Source organism: Hemiscyllium ocellatum, chromosome 1, assembly GCF_020745735.1.
Source record: "Hemiscyllium ocellatum isolate sHemOce1 chromosome 1, sHemOce1.pat.X.cur, whole genome shotgun sequence".
Classification (NCBI taxonomy): domain Eukaryota; kingdom Metazoa; phylum Chordata; class Chondrichthyes; order Orectolobiformes; family Hemiscylliidae; genus Hemiscyllium; species Hemiscyllium ocellatum.
The window spans coordinates 128600691-128624392 of NC_083401.1; the positions used below are offsets into that span (position 1 = coordinate 128600691).

The 23702-nt window shown below is 40.5% G+C and overlaps 1 protein-coding gene across 1 annotated transcript; it reads right to left on the reverse strand.

Annotated features, from left to right (window-relative positions):
* Positions 1 to 700: 700 nt before the first annotated feature.
* LOC132819983 (4-hydroxybenzoate polyprenyltransferase, mitochondrial-like) lies at positions 701 to 23433 on the reverse strand. The gene is made up of 7 exons (XM_060831920.1): positions 23186 to 23433; positions 19927 to 20093; positions 13847 to 13968; positions 10356 to 10441; positions 8861 to 8994; positions 6031 to 6219; positions 701 to 997 (listed from the first exon to the last, which is right to left on the reverse strand). The coding sequence occupies exons 1-7, from the start codon at positions 23400 to 23402 to the stop codon at positions 851 to 853; spliced, it is 1062 nt and encodes a 353-aa protein (XP_060687903.1). The 5' UTR covers positions 23403 to 23433; the 3' UTR covers positions 701 to 850.
* Positions 23434 to 23702: the final 269 nt, after the last annotated feature.

The following is a 23702-nucleotide window of genomic DNA, read 5'->3' on the forward strand; positions in this document are numbered from 1 at the left end:
TCCCATCTACAGAATCCATCTACCCAGCCCGCTGTCAAGGAAAGGCCGCCAGCATTCTCAAAGATCCATCCCACCCTGGCAATGCTTTTCTACAACTTCTACCATCTGGGAGAAGGTACAGAAGCCTGAACACATGCACCAGCTGGTTTTGTAACAGTTTCTATTCTATTGTTGCTAGAATACTGAATGGACTCTCAAACTCTTAACATTTGCCTGTACCTGCGTTTTTGGTTTTGCCTCTGTTTACCACTTATTTACTTATCTATGCTACTTAACTACGTGATCTGCCTGTATTATTCACAAGTCAAAGCTTTTCACGGTGCCTCAGTACACGTGACAATAAATTCAATTCAATTTTGTATTCTTTCTACTTTAGGAAGGAGCACAAATTAATGATGATACACACTGTTACCCAATTTCATTGTTTGTTCTTTATCACTTGCTAAGAGTTTTTAATCCCTCTCTGATCTGAGGTCTAAATGATGATAGGACTGCGTAGCATTTCCAGTAATTTGTGTCACCTATGGGTAGTGCTACTTGAATAAATGTTCTGTGTATTAATTACATTCTAGTACATAGGGAGCAAGTGCTTGCTTACACGAGTGTTTGTTTACGTTGAATACAAGAAATATCTGGGTGATGGCATAAAATGCAACACAAACAGTCATTCAATTTTTGTCTTTTTAATAAATAGCTAAATGATTCAAAATTGCACTTGGAATAACTTAGTTCGCCAAGAGAAAAATATAAAAATTTGTTTAATAACAATAAAAGTACAATATGGACGATGGTACCTTTATCAGCTTTACTACATAATCTTGATATCTGGTTTAGAAGCTGTCAATAACTACTACATCTTTTCAGTGTTATGAACTGACTTCTTTCTTTTCCAGAGGTTTCCAAGCACAATTCCAGAAAGCAGTATAAATCCTAATGTGCGATTCAAACAGAATTTCTCCCAACAATCTTGGGGATTATTTATGTCCAATGAGTATATCTGTTTTAGAAAGAACAGGATTTATTTAAATAAATCAGAATCGTACAGAACACATTTTAGTTTTTAAAAATTCATCACAATAAAATTTTCTTAGTTGAAAGAGAATTGTCATAAAACATGAAACAACTATATTAAATAGAATAAGTGACATATCTTGTCAAGTATTTCTTCATGAAATGTTATGATAGTTTAACAATCTAAGAGCAAGTCATTGCCTGTTGATCTAATAATACTAGCTGCTCATGAAATTGAGAATTTATTGATATTTAAACAGGATTTCGTGTTTTTTTTGAGGAATTCCTACTTCCAGTTTTTTTTTTCAGCAAAAAAGTACTTCATTCATTAGCCTGCCTCTCCCCATCGCTATAATTTCCAAAACCAAAACAATGTGACATACCTGCCATCTAGTTGTTACCTCTTATGGTTTACCAGCCATAGCTGTGTCACTACAAGTAGCCATGCTTTTGGTTCCCAGTCATCAAAATGCAGGAAATCCTTCACTACATTTCTCATGCTCTACTTTTCTTGCCTCCTTTAAGACACTTCTTAAAATCCCCTCTCTTTAATCAAACTTTTGGTCATTTTTTTTGCAACTTAGCAACATACTTTGTTTTATAGCACTTCTGTGACTTGCTTTGGGATGTGTCATTACAATAATCAAGCTTTATAAGTTGCAATAAGTATGGCTGAGTTCTATTCTTAAGCTACTTTATAACCAATACATGGTCCTTGAATAATCAAAGTCATGGTCCACATAAGGCAGTGGTATGTTGTGTAATGTCCATTTTGTTTCTTTTCTTGTGATTCCTCATACTAGCCTAGAAATTGATTCACATTTGTACAAACAAGGAACAATCCCTGCACTTTCAATAACTTGTTCTACCAGATATGGAGCCTTGGGCCTCATGCACATGAAACAGAAATTTGGACATCCGAGGCAAGTTTGACATTGGGGAAATCATTACCTTTGGGACAAAGATATTGAGACTGAAAACTTACTTTCCAGTAATTTGATCTTATTTTCTCCAACATAAAAGAAGAGTACTGCTTGAATTTATTTTCCTCAAATTCGAAACTGCAAGCACCAGAATCACTCCTCCCTGCGCTTGCCTTTGAAGGATTTCATCAGTAACAGCTACTTCAAACGGTAAACTTTTAAACTATATGGCTTTTCTATTCCCTTTCAAGTCAATATTTACTGTTAGAGATTGTAAACTTACAGCTTTAAAAATACAATCATAAAACAAAGTGCAACTTTGAATAAGGACTATATAGGCAATACACATATCACAATAAGTGTATCATATCAGCCTCATTACTTTCCATAAGCAATTCCAATTAACCACACTCCAACTTTCACTTTGTACCAGTGATTCAAAAGCAATTAATCTGATCCATGAATTCTGCATTCCTGTAATATAAAGTGAGTTATCAGAAGTTATTTTTAAAAATATATTCCCATTTATTGCTCAAAAGTTAATTAATTAGCTCACAATCAACCTATTCATGCATGTTGTAATTTCTTCACACTATGACTTTTCCACCTCCACAAGTACACATACTATATAGGATACAGGAATAAATATATGAATTTCAAGGTCAAACTACTGAGTAGAATTTGAGGTTTGTATGCACATTTACATTCAAAAATTGCATGAGATTTTCATGCAAGGAGATAAGAGGGAAATTGTCAGATAAAGCCTGCTTTGTAAATTCAGCCATGGAGGGACTGCAAGGCCTCATTTAAATTCTTCCCAAAATGTTTTGAAAAAATCTTGTTTTTAATTAAAGTAAGAAACAGTCAACAGCAGTAATTACAATGGGTTGGTATCAGCTGGAGCAGGGAATCTTGAGGGCTGCCTGTTCAGTTAGGATTTTGTCTCCACTAGTCAGCTCAAAAACCTTCATCCTGCAAGTCTTTGAATGTGCAAGCTGGTAACAGCTTGTCAAGACAATGGGACAAGTATTGTATTTTCCTTAACTAATTAGATTAATCAACTGAAAACTGGAGAAAAGGACTGGGATGAAGTATCAATTAGTGTGAATTGAACACCAATTCAGGTCGTACAGTCAGAGCTCTACAGCATAAAAAAAACACCTTCAGCCCATTGCATGTGCGCGAGTCAAAAACAACCGCTGAGCTACAAGTATCCCCAGCTATCCAAAAGTAGAGCATTTGTATGAAATCTTTTCTAACCGAAATAGCATAAAGTGAAGAAGCATTCATTTATATGGGAAAAATTTTGCCTTTTCCTAGTAAAGGCAAAAATCCTCTTCGGAGTTCTTTCAGTTAGTGAGAACAGGTACTAATGTGGGTCTTTTGTAAAAGCGAAGTGGCATAAAGTGAACTTTGGAAAAGTAGGTGATACCTGTATTCTAACCCTATTTCCTAGTATTTGGCCCAATGCCTTCTTTGCCTTGGCATTGGAAAAATAAATCTAAATACTTAAACATTGATGGTTTCTGTATCTACCACAGTTACAGCCAATGAGTTCCAGATTTTCACTTTTGGGTGAAAAAATGTTTCCTCACATCCCCTCTATACCTCCTGCCCCTTATCTACATCTATGCCCTCTGCTCATTGATCCCTCCACCAAAGGGATATGCCTCCTCCAATCCATCTTGTTTGTGCCCCTCAAATTTATCTACCTCAATCATGTCTCCTCTGCTGCAAGGAAAACTGCCCCAGTCTATCAAATTTCTCTTCATAACTAAAGCTCTCTGACTCAGGCATAATCTTATAAATTGATGATCTTATAATTAAAATTAAACATTTTAAATTGGACATTAAAATATTTAACAATTCATTGCCTGAAGAAATGAGACTCCCATACGTTCAACTGTTGAATTGCTGTGTTTTTTTTAAAAGATTAATTCAGGGGCATAGGATTCACTGGCAAGGTCAGAATTTAGTGGACATCCCCAATTATCCTTGAGCTGCTGAGCTAACTTCTTGAACCACAGCAGTCCTATAGCACCCATAATCCTCTACAGGAATGAGTTCCAGGACTTTTACTGAGTAACAATGATAGAATGGACTTATAGTTGCAAGTCAGGACAAAATGTGACATGGAGTAGAACTTGCAGGTGAGGATGCTCCCATGTAATTGGTGCCTTTCTGGAATGTAGTACCCATTGGCTTGGAAGGTGCTAAGGTGCCTTAATGAATTCCTCCACTGCATCTTATAAATGGTACACTCAGCTGCTGTGCGTGCTGTGATGGAAGGAGCAAATGTTTTTGGATGTGGTGCCAATCATGTGGAATGCTTTGTCTTAAGATAGTATCAAGCTGTTGTGAAGCTGTTGTAGCTACATTCACCCAGATTGGAAATGGTCATCATCTAGCACTTGTGTGGCATGAATGTTATTTGCCACTTGTCAACCCAAACCTGGATACTGCCTAGGTCTTGCTGTCTTTGGCTATGGACTGCCTTAGTACCTAACAAGTCATGAATGCTGCTGAACATAGCTCTCTAGGAACTCTTGCATCTAAGATGATTGGCTTCCAAAAACCACAATGTTACCAGGACTGGAAGGTTTGAATTATAAGGAAAGGCTGGATATGACAGTTTTCACAGGAGCATAGGAGGTTGAGGGGTGACCTTGTAGATGCTTATAAAATCATAAGGGGCATGGATAAGATGAATAGCAAAGGTCTTTTCGCTTGGGTGGGTGGGTGGGGGGTAGAATTCAAAACTAGAGAGCATATTAAGGTGAGTGGAGAATGATTTAAAAGGAAGCTGCGGGACAACTTTTTCATACAGAAGGTAGTTTGCATGCAGAATGAACTGCCAGAGGAAGTGATAGGTGCAGGCACGGTCATAACATTTAAAGGACTTTTAGACAGGTACATGGATGGAAAATATCTGGACAGATATGGGCCAAATGCAGATAGGTTACTTGCCATTTTGTATGCTAATAATGGTTGGCCTATTGCCCTTGAAGTGGTATTAACACCTTACAGGGAAAAGGAAGTATGGATAATTGATATCACCAAGTCAGTGTATATCCTCTTGTATTTTTAAGCATAACATAAAATGTACAATAAGCGACTTTATTTAATATTTAAGGGAACATATTATAAAATTTAATCAACCTGCTGCAAAGAATACAAAGTGCAGAAGCTTAAAGCTTCAAAGTCAATGCAACATGTATACCGTCACTATAAAATAATGTACATCGTAGGTGATCCTGAAGGAGCACATTTATCCAATTTAGTGTTCCTCAAACACAGATTCTCCAGCTGATTGTTAAGGAGGTAACCCTATTCCAAAGTATCTGATATCAAACATTTTTAATGAACCACTCAGATTTGTATGTCATTGATGTACGTGTGTATCCTTGCTAACCCAATAAAGAAGGGCCTCACTTCCATTTGATCGACAATCATATATTAAAAAACTAAGAAGCAACCTGCCAACAAATGAATTTGCTTTGCTCTTTGTATCAATTTTATGCTTTATAATGTAATGAAATGTGCCACTCTGTTGTTTTCACTAGGGAAACAACCAAAAGGTTTCATAAAAGTTATACATTTTTGAGATAGAACACAATATTTTCCCTGAAGGTGTAATTATGTGCCTTATTGAGAACAAGTAGTGTTTGTTTGCAGTGTGAATAATAATTCAAATATCTTTTGCATTAATGTTATTCAATGACCAAAACCTTCAGAGTTAAGTTTTAATCACTAAACTCCTAATTACAAATCATTAATTAAATTGCTGCAGAGTGTGGCTGAAACAGGATCTACTAATTAGCAAAACTGCAATATTCAAAACATACCAAATTCTCAAAGTCATTACTTACATTTTTTTTTAAAGCCTTTTGCTGCAACTTGTGAAAGGGATGTTGCTTTTGAAGGACAAACAAAATATTCTAGAGTAACTATCTATAACAAGTGAAAGCGAAGCCTTTCTCAATTTTAAGAGGTATAAAAATTAAAGTTATAATTCTAGTCCAAATTCACCTCAATTTCGTACAACATATTTATCAGTATTCATAAGTAAAGTAGAGAAGTATGCTAATGTTCATACCTGATGAGCCAGGTGAGCTCCAACAGTCACCACAGCAGCGTAGTATGGTAACGTCTGTTCACTGTTTAGTCCTACTATCGTCAATCCTGTCAGCATGACTGTGCTAAATCCAATTAGCCATTGTTTGGTCTGTTCTTGAAACTTTAATGCAGTTGATTTCACTCCTACAAGAGCATCATCTGTTTTATCCTAAATACAGAAACTTAGAATAAAGCATTCTTACAAACAGTCTGTCACTCGGGTTAACTGTTGTTTATCATAGCAGGATGCCTATAAAAGGTAATGTCACCATAATCCTACTGGACCATACAGCTGCTCTCCCAATAGAGAGAGGTGACTGCTAGTGGTGGGTCACCATGCCTCAGATGAGGTGTTACCCTTCATGGTAACCGCAGCTAACACAGGAATTGAACCCATGATGTTGGTATCACACTGCATCACAAACAGAAAAAATGCTAGAGAAACTCAGCAGGTCTGGTAGCACCTGCGAAGAAAGAAACAGTTATCATTCTGAGTGTCATACTGTGTTCAACACTTTTTTTGCTTTAGGGTGTAGGTTTGCTTGCTGAGCTGTAGGTTTGATATCCAGATGTTTCATTACCTGGCTGGGTAACATCATCAGTGGCGAACCCCAAGTGAAGCGAAGCTGTTGTCTCCTGCTTTCTATTTATATCCTTCTCCTGGATGGGGTTCCTGGGGTTTGTGGTGATGTCATTTCCTGTTCATTTTCTGAGGGGTTGATAGATGGTATCTAGATCTGTGTGTTTGTTTGTGGCATTGTGGTTGGAGTGCCAGGCCTCTAGGAATTTGGCTAACTTTCTTCCTGTTTGTCCTATGTAATGTGTGTACCAAACACAGCCAGAAACCCTAACCACTTTACCATACATCAAAGAAGTTTCAGAAATGACAGCCAGACTACTAAGACCCCTCGGAATCCTAGTAGCACACAAACCCACCAACACTCTCAAACAAAAACTAAAACTTAAAAGACCCAGTACAACCCATGAACAAAATCAACGTCGTCTACAAAATTCCATGCAAGGACTGCCACAAACACTACGTAGGACAAACAGGAAGAAAGTTAGCCACCAAGATACACGAACACCAGCTAACCACAAAAAGGCATGACCCTCTCACCCTCGTAGCCCTACGCATGGAGGAAAAAAAACACCATTTCGACTGGGACAACACATCTATCCTGGGACAGGCTAAGCAAAGACATGCCAGAGAATTCCTAGAGGCCTGGCATTCCAACTATAACGCCATAAACAAACACATAGATCTAGATACCATCTCTCAAGCCCTCAGAAAACGAACAGGAAATGACATCACCACAAACCGCAGGAACCCCATCCAGGCGAAAGATATAAATAGAAAGCAGGAGACAACAGCTTCGCTTCACTTGGAGGTCGCCACTGATGATGTTACCTAGCCAGGTAATGAAACGTCTGGATATCAAACCTACAGCTCAGCGAGCAAACCTACACCCTAAACTTCAACCTGAGCTACAAACCTTCACAAAACTTTTTGCTCTCTACACATACTGCCAGACCAGCTGAGATTTTTTTTTCCAGATTTATAGCATCCACAGTCCAGACAGTCCCTGGGTTGCAAACCCGTTCCATTTTGGAGTCCTTTTGCAAATGAATTTGTAAACAAGTTAGAACACAATGCAGGACAATGGAAAGCAGCTGTCTGTAAGCACAGGAAATGTTCATATGTCAAGTCTTTAAAATTACAAGCTCATATGGGATCTCATTCATCAGTATGAAGGTTCATACATTGGGGACCCCACCCCTTATACATATGTAAGAAACCAACATCCCTCACCAGTAGAGAATAAAAAGTTTACACAGCTGATTTATACAATATGCATGGTATGAAATGCAAGTCCAGTGATAATACTTTAAAATTAAATCAGCTGCACAAAAATCAACACTAAAAGCAAATATAATTTTAATGTAAGTTGCAGAAGTGTTACTGCTGCTGAAATTCAGAAGCTGGATGAACTTAATGACATTTTGAATCTAAAGGAATGATTTAATTAACATTTGCTGTTTTTAATGCCAATTTACATACTAAAAAGATAAGCTATAAATCAAATACAGCAATTGCTATCATGTTTTGTAATCACACACATTATGCTCAATGAGTAGGAGAATTCTTCTGAAAAGACACCCTAGGCACGACAATTGGATGCAGCCATTAGCACTGTGACAGGAACAGAAGTCAACTTGACCCTGCTTGTTGTTCAAAGCAATAGAAACATTTGAACAACCTGTAATGTTTGCTTAAAATGTAAATCACAATTTCATGGAAGATTTAAATAAGGCCGAACAAGTCCAATTTCTTAAATAATGATTAACTTGGCTTTAAAACACAAGAGAAACATTTCAGAATTCAAGGTATATTTTTATGGAACTCTACTATTGATATTCTACGTGCAAGCCTAGCCCTTCTCTTTTGACAGATGCATTTTTGATGCCTTGGTGCTACTTGAATCCCTCCAAACTCCTCAATCTTCCAACATTGATTTTCTAATTTAAGATCCTCCTTTAATCAAGGCAACACTTGTCACAATCTCCACTTTTGGAACGGTTTCAAGTTTGCCTCGCTCTGTTGAAGTACTCTGGGTCATTTTTCTATTCAAACGCCATATAAATCTAAGTTGCTCACATTAATTTGGACAGCTACAATATGCTGCAATGTCATTATAGCTGTTTATGACCAACATGGTCCATTTAGGTTTTGGCATCTCTTGTGGTGCTGCATGGTCCAAACAAGTTGTTGCAAAATTGAGATTTCGATGAATCTTAATTTATAATCTTACCTGATGTGCATAAATAGTATCATATATCAATGTCCACATGATACCAGAAATATAAAGTGGTAGGCAGATTGACCAATCACAGGAGCCCTTCACAGCAGACCACCCTAAAAGTGTTCCCCAGTTGAATGTAAGACCTATAACCAATAATTCAGAAGCAACTTAGAGATATATCTCAGTCAAATTTTGTGAAAAGAACTGGGGGGTGGGGGGGGCAGAATTGATTGATAATTGGTGCTAGAAAATGGGTGGATGAGTATATTATAGTAAATAGTTAGTAGGCAGCCTATCATATTGCATCATCCTAGGAGTAAGCTGGATGAGGTGCACCCCAAAAGGACCAAAATCAATTTCCTCAGCAGAATGAATGTTAGCTATTAAATGGGATTGCTTTAAATAAGAGTTTCATGGGAATAAAACTTCAGAGGGTAGATAACAGCAAGGGAAAAAAATAATGGAAATGAAAGCTAGAAAGGTAGAAAACAAAAGTAGAAGGCAGAGGATTTGGGCAGCATGATGGCACAGTGGTTAGCACTGCTGTCTCACAACGCCAGAGACTCGGGTTCAATTCCCAGCTCAGGCAACTGCCTGTGTGGAGTTTGCACATTCTCCCAGTGTCTGCGTGGGTTTCCTCCGGGTGCTCCGGTTTCCTCCCACAGTCTGAAAATGTACAAATTAGGTGAATTGGTCATGCTAAATTGCCCGTAGTGTTAGGTGTAGGGGAATGGGTCTGGGTGGGTTGCTCTTCGGAGGGTCAATGTGGACTTGTTGGGCCGAAGGGCCTGTTTCCATACTGTAAGTAATCTAATCTAAAAAAAAAACAAGGCAACAATGTAACATCGTAAAATGCTTAAATTCAACAATGCTGAACATAAACTAAGAAGTTAACGTAGAGATTATAAAACTTCATTAAGCATGTTTGGGTAAAGGAATTTGACATTATAATGGTGTGTGTACAATTCATGCACTTACATATTTATAATTTTTAATGTCATAAGCTAAACAAGTGAGTTCTAGTGCAATTACAAACATAAATTCTTCTGCAAAATGAAGTACTTTCAATTTAAATGACTTATTTCCTTATTTTCTGCAATTATTATTCTTCTATTGTTGGGAGACGTCACAAATTAAATCATTCCCTGGCAGCTTGATAGATTGCTTTATATTGGATTGAGATTGTCAGTTTCCCTAATGCCAATCATGCAAATCATTCACCAAAACATTGCTAATATTGAAATAATGTCTTCTCCTTGACATCGAAAGCAAATCCAAGAATTGCAGAATAACAAAGTATCTGTCTCAGTTTTCCAGATTTTTAAACTGTATTGAGAGTTTATTAAGTAACCCACTTTGCAACACAATATGTACATCAGAAGTTGAATATTCTTATTTTTAAAAAAACTCAAAGTTATTTTTTCAAATAATTTATCTACAGCTCCGTATTTTTTGGAGTTACATATTTTCTGAAAGCCCAAGAATGCTCAAAGAGTTTACATACCTAGAATTAGCTGTGGCCAATATGTTACTCTCTTCATTAGTGGGTAAGTGACTACTAGTCCCAGCGATGCAGCTCCAAGCACAATGCTGTCAAAAAAATAACGTGCATCCCATATTACTTAGCAAAGTACATGATTACTAAAGTCAAGTGGATTTATACTGATATAGGTCTTAGATTGTTTTCTCCATAAATAGATTGATCTTCATATTAAAATATTTGAGCATTTTTTCAGAATTGCTCCAGGTTTCCATCAAGGTTGTGCCAGCTTGGAGAACCAACACAGAAATTCTGCCCCACTAACTCATTTTTGGTTCTGCATATATTAGGTTCAATGTATAACTAATCTTAGCTAACTTTAAAAAGTAGACAGTCCAATGCAGAAGAAATTGTACATATTTAGAGCACGATATAGCTTGTTACATGAATAGCAAATGTTCTTTTTTCACATATATCTGAACGAAACAATTTTATAAAACTGTTTGATATGTTAAAATAAGCAATAGCTGCAACATATTCCAAACAAAAACTTATCTATTCTCTATTTGTATAGATACATTGTTCAAGCCAATTATGTAAAGTAAAACGAAATTAGGTTGTAGAAAAGAGTGTTGTTGAGTACATTGTTTGATTAGCACTTCATTTATTAGCTTAAATATCCATCCCCGACAACAATGATTAGTGTGCACTAACTATAAGATGTATTACAAAACCTCAAGGGCTCTCTTAACAGCACTTTTTAAACCCACAAACTCACAACTTAGCAGACAAAGGAATGATGTGTGTGCAATTAAAACACCCTAAGTCACATACAGTCACTTGAATACAAAACCACTTGTTCCTTGTTGCTTCAGAGCGAAAATTCTGAGATACAGGAGTACTTTCACTACACATACTACAGTGGTTCAAGGTGGACCACCACTACCATGTCAAATAATAGGAAATAAAAGCAAACAGTGCCCATATACAGCCATAGAGTCAGAGATGGAGAGCACGGAAACAGATCGAGTCCATGCCAACCAGATATCTCAACCCATACCAATCTCACCTGCCAGCACCCGGCCCATATCCCTCCAAACCCTTCCTACTCATACACCCATCCCAATGCCTTTTAAATGTTGCAATTTTACCAGCTTCCACCACTTCCTCTGGCAGCTCATTCCAAACACATGCCACACTCTACATGCAAAGGTTGCCCCTTAGGTCTCATTTATATCTTTCCCCTCTCACCTAAACCTATGCCCTCTAGTTCTGGACTACCCACCCCAGGGAAAATACTTTGCCTATTTATCCTATCCATGCTCTTCATAATTTTGTAAACCTCTAAGGTCACCCCTCAACTTCTGACACTCCAGGGAAACAGCCTCAGCTTGTTCAGCCTCCCCCTATAACTCAAATACTCCAACCCTGGTAACATCCTTGTAAATCTTTTCTGAACCCTTTCAAGTTTCACAACATCTTTCTGATAGGGAGACCAGAATTGCACACAATATTCCAACAGTGGCCTAACCAATGTCTGTTCAGCCGCAACATGACCTCCTAACTCCTGTACTCCATACTCTGACCAATAAAGGAAGGCATACCAAATGCCTTCTTCACTATCCTATCTACCTGCGATTCCACTTTCAAGGAGCAATTAACCTGCACTCCAAGGTCTCTTTGTTCAGCAACACTCCCTAGGACTTTACCATTAAGTGTATAAGTCCTGCTAAGTTTTCCTTTCCCAAAAATGCAGCACCTTGCATTAATCTGAATTAAACTCCATCTGCCACTTTTCAGCCCATTGGCCCATCTGATCAAGATCCTGTTGTAATCGGAGGTAACCTTTGTTGTCCACCACACCTCAATTTTGGTGTCATCTGCAAACTGAGTAACTATACATCTTATGCTCGCATCCAAATCATTTACACAAATGACAAACGGTACAGGGCCAGGCACCGATGCTTGTGGCACTCCACTGGTCACAGGCCTCCAGTCTGAAAAACAACCCTCCACCACCACCCTCTGTCTTCTACCTTTGAGGCAGTTCTGTATCCAAATGGCTAGTTCTCCCTGTATCCAGTGAGACCTAACCTTGCTAACCAGTCTCCCGTGGAGAACCTTGTCGAACGCTTTACTGAAGTTCACATAGATCATATCCACTGTTCTGCCCCCATCAATCCTCTTTGTTACTTCTTCAAAAACTCAATCAAGTTTGTGAGACATGATTTCCCACGCACAAAGTCATGTTGACTATCCTTAATCAGTCATTGCCTTTCCAAATACATGTACATGCTGTCCCTCAGGATTCCCTCCAACAACTTGCCCACCATCAACGTTAGGCCCACTAGCCTATACCTCCCTGGCCTGTCCTTACCACCATCAGTACCACATTAGCCAACCTCAGAGAGCACGCAAGGGAGGGGGGGGGAGAAAGAGTGGGGCTGGAGAGAGAGAGAGAGATCGGGGGGAAGAGAGGGGGAAGAGAGGGGGAGGGGGAAGAGAGGGGGAGGGGGGGAAGAAGAGACGGGGGAAGAAGAGACGGGGAGGGGGTAAAGAGAGGGGGAAGAGAGGGGGAGGGGGAAGAGACGGGGAGGGGGGGAAGAGAAAGGGAAGAGGACAGACACTGGGAGGGGGACAGACACTGGGGGTGGGGGGTGGGGAGGGGATAGAGAAAATCAATCGTATTCTTTGAATAAAAATGCCAGCCACTTAATTGATTGTCACCCAGGGATGCATAAAATGTATCCCTGGGCCCTGCAACTTATTGAACCAGCGTTCCTACCTAATACGATCACAAGTTGGCTTTTTGGCCCCTTGAGCCTACACCGCTATTCAATAACATCCTGGCTGATCCAACATTCCTCATATCCACTTTCCTGCCTTTTCTTCATATCCTTGATTCCCCTACTAATCAACAAGGATCTCTTAAATATACAGAAGGTCTCTGCCCAACAGCTGTTTGGCAAAGAGGTCCAAGCCTCACAACTCTCTTCAGCTCAGCCTTAGATTTTCTGTGATGGCTTCTGTTGCACATGGATGGATATATAAATAGGAAGGGCTTAGAGGGATATGGGCCATTTTCTGGCAAATGGAACTATATTTAGATTAGGATATCTGAACATGGATGAGTTGGACCAAAGGGTCAGTTTCCGTGCTGTGCATCTCTAGGACTCTATTTAACCTGTCAAATAAGAATTCTAAATGCTTCAATGAGATCACTTCTCGTTCTCCTAAACTCCAGTGAGTAGAGTCCCAATTTTCTTCCAGTCCTAGAATCCCTGCTATGTCCAAATAATCCCAGCCAACAAATCAGGACTGTGACCTTTTTGCAGATGTCAAGATCATTAACTACTTTCTTTCCAGGCCTGCCAATAATATCCTGTAGCTTCTGTTTCATTTCAGATTTCCAGCATTCACAGTACTTCCCTTTTATAATACCAGATTAATCAAAATACAAGCCAACATTTATTCCACCTATTCCGTCCACAGAAACCAGTGTTACCTTCACTTGCCTGTAATCATTTAAGCACAGGAGAACAGCAAGTCCCAAACTCAGCTGACCGCTCAAAAACGCCAGGGCCTGTAAATGAGTGACTTCTCCAGCAGCTATAGGCCGATCCCCAGTTCTGGCAACCTATTCCAGATTCAGAGAAAAATAGGACAATTAACAAGGATCCTTGAGAAGAAATTTTAAAGACAGCACCAGTAGGTATTAAGATGACAATAGTCAGTAATCACTTCAGCAACAAAAACAGAAAATACTGGAAATACTCAGCTGGTCAAACAGTACTTGTGGAGTTCAGGAGGGAAATGAACTCTAAATTTCTTCAACTACAATGGCCCCCTCCATCGCAAATTCTGTATTCCTGATGATAGCTTTTTTATTACAAAATATTCTCCCACTCCATAAGTAGTAAGACTTTTCTCCAAAAATCAGGAAATAGAAACTTTATTGTATACATAGAAAAAAGGAACAAGAAGCGTCAAAGGAGAGAGTTCTGGGAATAGGTCATAGGTCCCCCTCACATGATATAGCTTACAAGTCTCCAAGTCCCTAAGTACTGATAACTGGAGTACGATAGAAAAACAGAACCTAAACACACTAGCAAATGAGATCATACTCAGGGAAAAAAAAAGGCTTCAAGAAAAAATTCAAATTTCTTTAAATGCATGCAACATTCTTAAAGGTGAATGAACTGATGGCACAAAAAATGAACATGATACAAAATCCACCACAGAGACAAGGCTGGATCATGAATATTCAACATTACTTAATATTTTGGAAGGACAGGAGAAAAGGAATAGGAGAAGGGAAAGCTGTGTTACTAAAGAATGAGATCAGTACAGCAGCAAGAAATTATCATAGCTCAGAAACTCAAGACATAGAATCAGCTTGAGTGGAGATAAGGAATAGTATAAAAAAAATCACTGCTGCGAGTAGGACTCCTAGTGTTGTAAAACTTAGTGTAAATGAAGAAATAATAGGGATTACAAGAAGGGTACACTACAATAATCATGGGATGATTTCCATCTTCATTTAGATTGGAAGATTCAAATTGGCAAAGGTAGCCTTGAGTATGAATTCACAGAGTAAATTCAAGACAGTTTCGAAGAACAATATATTCTGGAAGCAGTCAGAGACGGCTAAATTAAACCTGGTTATGTATAGTGTACAATTTATGACTTCAATGTAATAGATCCTCTAGGCAAATGTAACATGGTAGATTTTCAAATCACGTTCCGTTTTAGTGCAAGAAATGAGTCGAGAATCTGTGTTAGAAGAACTACTCATTTAAGTAACTTCGATATTAGAATTCTCACCATGCTTCTCAAATTCATCCATGACCTCTGCTTCTCCCTGTAATCTCCTTTGATCCAATAACCTTCTAAAACATCTGCACACTTCGACTTCCAGCCTCTTGAGCACCCCTGATATACAATTCCACTTGTGCTCACAGCTTCGGTTACCAAAGCCCTATGGTCTGGAATGTTCTTCCTATTTGTCTCTGTCACAATACTCTCCTCCTTTATGATGCTCCTTAGAATCTACTAGAATCTATTTACATAAGCCTTACTGTAGTTAGCTAGTTGGCTGGCAAACTACTCATACTCATAACTTTTTTTTTCCCCCTTTGACTTTATTGACCAAGATCTTGGCCATTTACCATAACCAGTGATTAGGTTTCTGGTTTCCACCGGGTAGCTCAGGTTCAACTCCTTGTATGGGAATGAAATCAGTCATTGTTCAGTTGTAGCACACTTGCCAGAGCTGCATGGTTTTAGGTTCAAGTTCTGTTCCACAGAACATGCACAAGAGTCTAGGCCGATACTCCAGTGCAATACCGACGAGTGCTGCACTGTCAGAGGAGCTGTCTTTTGGATGAGATGTTAAGCTGGTGTCCCAACTGTCTGTTTGAATAGATGTAAAGGTCCAATGGCCCTACTCAGAAGATCAGAGGAGTCATGCATGGCTAACATTTACCTGTCAAAAAACAGATTATCTAGTCATTCCTGTATTGCTGTCAAAGGGAACAGAGTGAAAATTAGCTGCTATGATTCCAATATTAGTGATTATGCTGCAAAAAAATTTTGGTATGTCCAGTGGTTATGAAAGATGCTAAATAAATACAGGTGCTTGCAAATGTTATTCAACATTAAAAAGGGAGTTATATAAACATTAGTTGCTGAAATAGAACTGAAGAAATCAACAAACTTCTTGCATTTGGTGTTGAAGTGAATGTGGAGGGAGAAAGGTTTTAAGGATTGATTAGTTGCTGCTTGTCAGTTAGCTCACCTGGCTGTTTTACAATGCAATGTGATGCCAAAAGCATGGGTTCAATTCCTGCATTGGCTAAGGTTACCATGAATGCACTGTAAGCAGGGAATTCCTGGAGAATGACTGAAGCCAGAATGGATTTCTGACTTCTTTCCAAAGGCAATTACCCACATTTAATACGCTTTGGTTTAGAGATGTGTACAATGACTGAAATCCCTATGTGCATGAGAATACTTTGTATTACATAAAACTTTTCTTTTCTCACTGAGTGGCAAGTTATTTTATCTGCTTACTCCTGTGTCTAGACACCTAGATGTAAATAAGAAATCAGTCTACATTGGTCATGCTAGTGTTATGTATCAGTCATGGAGGGTCCATGCATGTCCTTGATTCATTAGAAAAGGCAAAGGACTTTTTGGACACTTTAAAATAGACTGGTTGGTTCAAGCAATATGGACATTATTTTTTTTTCTGCCATAGAGTCATAGAGATGTACAGCATGGATCAACTTTGGTCGAACCCGTCAATGCCGACCAGATATCCCAACCCAATCTAGTCCCACATGCCAGCACCCGGCCCATATCCCTCCAAACCCTTCCTATTCATATACCCATCCAACTGCCTTTAAATGTTGCAATTGTATCAGCCTCCACCACTTCCTCTGGCAGCTCATTCCAAACACGTGCCACCCTCTGTGCAAATCCAAATCTGCCCCTTAGGTCTCTTTTATATCTTTCCCCTCTCACCCTAAACCTATGCCCTCTAGTTCTGGACTACCCCACCCCAGGGAAAATACTTTGCCTATTTATCCTATCCACGCCCCTCATAATTTGTAAACCTCTATAAGGTCACCCTTCAGCCTCCGACACTCTAGGGAAAACAGCCCATCCTGTTCCGCCTCTTCCTATAGCTCACATCCTCCAACCCTGGCAACATCCTTGTAAATCTTTTCTGAACCCTTTCAAGTTTCACAACATTTTTTCCGATAGGAAGGAGACCAGAATTGCACCCAATATTCCAACAGTGGCCTAATCAATGTCCTGTACAGCCGCAACATGACCTCCCAACTCCTGTACTCAATACTCTGACCAGTAAAGGAAAGCATACCATATGCATTCTCCACTATCCTATCTACCTGTGACTCCACTTTCAAGAAGCTATGAACCTGCATTCCAAGGTCTCTTTGTTCAACAACACTCCCAAGGACCTTACCATTAAGTGTGTGAGTCCTGCTAAGAGTTACTTTCCCAAAATGCAGCACCTCACATTTATCTGAATTAAACTCCATCTGCCACTTCTCAGACGATTGGCCCATCTGGTCCAGATCCTGTTGTAATCTGAGGTAACCATCTTTGCTGTCCACTACACCTCCAATTTTGGTGTCATCTGCAAACTTACTAACTGTACCTCTTCTGTTTGCATCCAAATCACTTATGTAAATGACAAAGTAGAGAACCCAGCATCGATCATTGTGGTACTCCGCTGGTCACAGCCTCCAATCTGAAAAACAACCCTCCATTACCACCCTCTGTCTTCTACCTTTCAGTCAGTTCGGTGTCCCAAATGGCTAGTTCTCCCTGTATTCCATGAGATCTAACCTTGCTAATCAGTCTCCCATTGGCTGTCGTTTGCTTTGGACGTCTGGTTTTGTCCCTTTAATATGTTCTGTTTCTCTCCCTTCTTGCTTTTTTGGGGTAGAGCAACCGTTGTCGGAATTTTTCTGTGGTTTGATTTTTATCAGTAATAACGGGGTCGATGGATGAGTGGAATGGGCAAAATGCCAATTTTTAACTTCTTTGCTTGAAAGATTTAAGTATTCTTTTTGTTTGTCTGGGTTTGTCATGCAGCTTTAGCTAGGGGTCATGGAAGTGTTTGAGAGTAGTGTGAGTGCCCCCTATGGGCAGGGGGGAAACTCGCTTCTTATCTGTTTTATTGTAGGTACAGTTTTAAGTTTTATTTTGATAGGTTCTGTAGTTTTTTTAATAGTCTCTATGAGTCTTTAATTATTTCCACTTGGTGCACTGTGAGTAGGGTTATTTCTCTTGGGGTTTCATGGGTTGTTTCAGATAGCTATGGCTAGATGCCCCTTTAAATGGTGCACCTGGAATATTATTGGGGGGGGGGGTCTCTCATCAATTAAGAGAAAAAAAGTACTTTTGAGTCTTAGAAAGGAGAGGATTGATGTTATGCTGTTGCAAAACACCCACCTTGATGACAAGGAGAATCTAAAGTTGCAACAGGGTGAGTTTCACCGGGTGTTCTTTTTGTCTTTTTCATCTAAAAGCAGGGGAATGGCTATACTCATTCAGAAGAATCGCCCATTTCAGTTGTTAGATCAAACTAAGGATGAATATGGGCAGTTTGTGATCAAACCTTTAGCACATGGTGCAGAGTATGGTTTTCTGAATGTTTACTGCCCCCTGGCACACCCCCCCTTAAATCTTTTAACAGATGCGCTTTTCAGATGGGTGGCCCTTGTGCATGCCATACAAATATAGAGGGAAACTTTAAGCATCTCATGGATCCCACAGTGGACAGGATGCCCAGGAGTCTCCCTGGCAACTCCCCGCAATCTAAACAATTGGCGGACCTACGTGGGGAGTTTGGGATTGGTGGATGTATGGAGATGCCTTCACCCGGTGGGTAGGGACTTTACTTCTTTCTTCAATCCGCACAAGTGCTACACAAGGATTGATCGGTTTCTTGCTCCACTGTTTTTTTTGGATTTGGTGTTATCCAATAAAAGTGGGAACTTAGCCATTTCTGATCATGCAGCAGTGTATCTGGAGGTTATGGCCAGAGATAATGGGATAGGTTCACAGCACTGGCACATGGACCCTTTTCTCCTGAAGGACAGTAAGTTTATTAAGTACTTTTCACAGGAGTTTAAAATGTTCTTGGATATCAATTCAGGTATGGCTAGTAACCCGTTGGTGATCTGGGATACTGCCAAGGCCAATGCAACAGGTAACAATTATCTCTTATTCAGCAAGTTGGAAACAACAGAGGGGTGAGCAGCAGTGTATACTTGAGGCTGGCTGAAGGCAACCGAGACCGTGTATTTTGACAGGCCATCAGTGATTAAGTTACAGTGGATCACAGCTCTTTGGGCTGCTTGGAACTCTGTGCTTACTCAGGCAGCAAAGAGAGAGATCTCTTTCGTGAAACAAAGGGTATTTGAGAATGGCGATAAGCCAGTAAATACTCAGCATATCTGGCTAGGAAGACGAGTGCCACCCTCCACCAATCTATTAGAGGGTGTACTGGTACTCTTGTGATTTCAAAAAGATCAAAGTAGTGTTTTGGAAATTTCACTCCAAGCTGTATCAGTCAGGTGGCTGTGAGGACAGGTTAGTGAAGATGGAGTCTTTCTTTAAGAACCTGGACCTTCCAGGTGAGACTCCGGAGCAGGCGTCCCTTTTGAATACTCCCTTGACAGTGTGAGAGCTACAGGAGGTGGCAAGACAGCTCCAAAGTGATAAGGCACCTGGCCCAAATGGCTTACCGAGAGAGTTTTATAAGGAATTTATGAATATGTTGGCCGGGCCAATGCCAGAAACATACAATTATTCATAGTAAGGAATGCCTTCCGCCCTCTGAGAGAAGCTAATATTGCATTGATTTGTTTAAATAGAAATATTATTAGATTATTAGAAGCAAATATTGCATTGATTTGTTTAAATAGAAATATTATTAGATTATTATAGGTAGCATCAAAAATGAGGACCCAATACTTAATAGAAGATTATCCTTGTTAAATCAAGTCTGTGCAAATGAACAGTTAACACAGGAACACATTCCAGAGGAGAGTTTTACCTTTCTGTCAATATCTTTATCCCACATGTCATTGATCGTACACCCAGCTCCTCGCATCAGTAATGCACCTGCTCCAAAAAGTGCAAGCATGGGCAAATCTGGAAAACAACCTGGTTCTGCTGCTAAACTGATACTCCAGGTGCAAGGCAAATATAACAACCAGGTTCCTGAAACATCAAATTATAACAGATGAAACATTTCTATATGCCACTAACGTGTCAGGCTAAGACTTGGGAAAAAAAAGCAAAATGTTTAATATTGCAATAAATCCAACATTCATGTAAGAAGTGCACTGCTAAATCAGCAACTCAAGACCATCCCAATTACACAGAATTGTTGTTGTGGTTCTGTTTGCCGAGATGGGAGTTTTTCTTGCAAACGTTTCGTCCCCTTTCTAGGTGACATTTTCAGTGCTTGGGAGCCTCCTGTGAAGCGCTTCTGTGCTGATTCCTCCGGCATTTACACTGGTTTGAATCTGCCGCTTCCGGTTGTCAGTTGCTGTCCGCTGCAGTGGCCGGTATATAGGGTCTAGTTCGATGTGTCTGTTGATCAAATTCGTGGATGAGTGCCATGCTTCTAGGAATTCCCTGGCTGTTCTCTGTTTGGTCTGTCCTATAATAGTGGTGTTGTCCCAATCGAATTCATGTTGTTTGTCATCTGAGTGTACAGCTACTAGAGATCGCTGGTCGTGTCGTTTCGTGGCCAGTTGGTGTTCATGGATGCAGGTTGTTAGCTGTCTTCCTGTGTTTTGTGCAGTCTTTGCATGGGATTTTGTAAACTACGTTGGTTTTGCTCATGCTGGGTATCGGGTCCTTTGTCCTGGTGAGTTGTTGTCTGAGTGTGGCTGTTGGTTTCTGTGCTGTTATGAGTCCTAGTGGTCGCAGCAGTCTGGCTGTCAGTTCAGAAATGCTCCTGATGTATGGGAGTGTGGCCAGTCCTTTGGGTTGTGGTATGTCCTCATTTCGTTGTCTTTCCCTGAGGCATCTGTTGATGAAATTGCGCAGGTATCCGTTTTTGTTGAATACCTTGTATAGGTGTTCTTCTTCCTCTTTTTGTAGTTCAGGTGTGCTGCAGTGTGTTGTGGCCCTTTTGAATAATGTCCTGATGCAACTTCGTTTGTGTGTGTTGGGGTGGTTGCTTTCATAGTTCAGGACTTGGTCTGTGTGTGTGGCTTTTCTGTATACCTTCATGGTGAATCCTCCGTTCGGTGTTCTTTGTACCATCACGTCCAGGAATGGGAGCTGGTTGTCCTTTTCTTCCTCTCTCATGAATCGGATTCCTGTGAGTGTGGCATTGATGATCCGGTGTGTGTTCTACGAATTCGATCAACAGACACATCAAACTAGACCCTATATACCGGCCACTGCAGCGGACAGCAACTGACAACCGGAAGCGGCAGATTCAAACCAGTATAAATGTCGGAGGAATCAGCACAGAAGCACTTCACAGGAGGCTCCCAAGCACTGAAGATGTCACCTAGAAAGGGGACGAAACGTTTGCAAGAAAAACTCCCAGCTCGGCGAACAAAACCACAACAACAAGCACCCGAGCTACAAATCTTCTCACAAACTTTGTACACAGAATTGTATAATTAACTCAAAAATAAAGAACAAAATTACCAGGAAAGATACTTTGATGAAAGGTTACTTGTCGAAGAATTAATCCACTGTCCTTTTTTGACAGATGCTGACAAGGCTTATATGTATGTTCTGTACCCTATAATACATTCTGTCCAATTCTGCAAGATTTTATATTCGCAGCCATATAGACTGACTTCAGTAAGGCATTTGACAAGGTTCCTCATGGGAAACTGGTTAACAAGGTTAGATTTCATGGAATACGTGCAGAACTAACCATTTGGATACAGAACTGGTTCAAAGGTAGAAAACAGAGGACGGTGATGGAGGGTTGCTTTTCAGACTGGAAGCCTGTGACCAGTGGTGTGTCACACAGATTGATGCTTTTCGTCATTTATTTAAATAATTCAGAAGTGAACATGGGGGTATAGCTTATAAGTTTGCAGATTACACCAAAATTGGAGGTGTAGTGGATAGTGAAGGTTATCTCAGAGTATAATGGGATCTTGATCATATCGGCCAATGGGCTGAGGAGTGGCAGATGGAATTTAGATAAATGCAAGGTGCTGCATTTTGGAAAAGCAACTCACAGCGGGATTCCTTCATTTAATGGTAAGGCCCTGGGGAATGTTGCTGAACAAAGAGACCTTGGAGTGCAGGTTTGTAGTTCCTTGAAAGTAGTTACAGGTAAATAGAATAGTAAAGGAGGTGTTTGGAATGTTTTCCTTTATTGGTCAGAGTATTGAGTATAGGAGTTGGGAGGTCATGTTGTGGCTGTATAGGACGTTGGTTACTTTTGGAAAATTGTATGCAATTCTGGTCTCTTTGTGAAGAAGGAGTTACGAAACTTGAAAGGGTTCAGAAAATATTTACAAGATTGTTGCCAGGGTTGGAGGATTTCAGCTATAGGGAGAGGCTGAATGGACTGGAGCATCAGAGGCATGACCTTAAGGAGTTTATAAAATCATGAGAGGCATGGGTAGGGTAAATAGACAAGGGTTTTTCCCTGATGTGGGGGGAGAGAGTCCAGAACTAGAGGGCATAGGTTTAGGGTGAGAGGGGAAAGATATAAAAGAGACCTAAGGGGCAACTTTTTCATGCAGAGGGTGGTACGTGTATGGAATGAGCTGCCAGAGGAAGTGGTGGAGACTGGTACAACTGCAACATTTAAAAGGCACCTGAAATGAGTGAATGAATAGGAAGGGTTTGGAGGGATATGGGGCAAGTGCTTGCAAATGAGAGTTGGGATATCTGGTCGGCAGGGACGGGTTGGACCGAAATGTCTGTTTCTGTGCTGTACACCTCTATGACTGGTAATAGAAACAGTAGCAGGCCGTTCAAACCGACCCCGCCATTCAGTAGGATCATAAGTGCCAACTCAGATGGCAAAACGCTTAAAAAAACCTGAATGTTACCAGCAGCAAGGATGCTAACATGGGTGTGAATTACTTGACACATTAAGAATGTTTGTTTTTTTTTCCCCTCGGAGTTGGAAACGACGTCCTGCATTCTGAGTATCTGAGTGACAGATGCCAGTTCCAGGATCTGAACCCGCCCAGGCCGAAATGTAACCGGCGAACAGTCGCTGCTACCACCTTCCACCGTCTCACCCCATCTGCATCTCCACCTCCACCTCCATCTGCAAAAAAGACCGAGCCGGCGGTACATTCCGGTGGATTTACCGATTGGTTTGTCCAGTCGCATCAGTTTCAGGTAGGGCTGCACCGCCGGCGGCGCCGATCCGACCAGGCCAGCCGCCGACAGGCCGCTCCTACGCCTGAAGTCCACAGTGACCGGCACCGAGACATGGCGAGCGGCCTCCCGCCCACTCAGGCCGACCGTTAGCCGCGGGGCCGCGAGCGCGGACAGACGGCAGCGCGAGACCAGCCTCAGCAACATCTCGCGCGGCTTCCGGCACCACTGCGCGGTGTGTGACGTCAACCGCGAACGAAGAGCGCATGCGCGGTATTGGAATCTCTCCGCCCAAATTACAGAAAACTCTCACCCACCGGTTATAGTCCAGCAGGTTTATTTGGAAACGCTAGATTTCTGAGCATTGCTCCTTCATCAGGATCAAAATCAGAACCTGATCAGCCCCTGCGGGACTAAATCCGAGTTTTGATAATATTTCATTTTTAGTATGTTGTATAAACTCTTGTTGGGAGAGTGGAGATAGTGTCTTGTGAATAGGAGGACGGC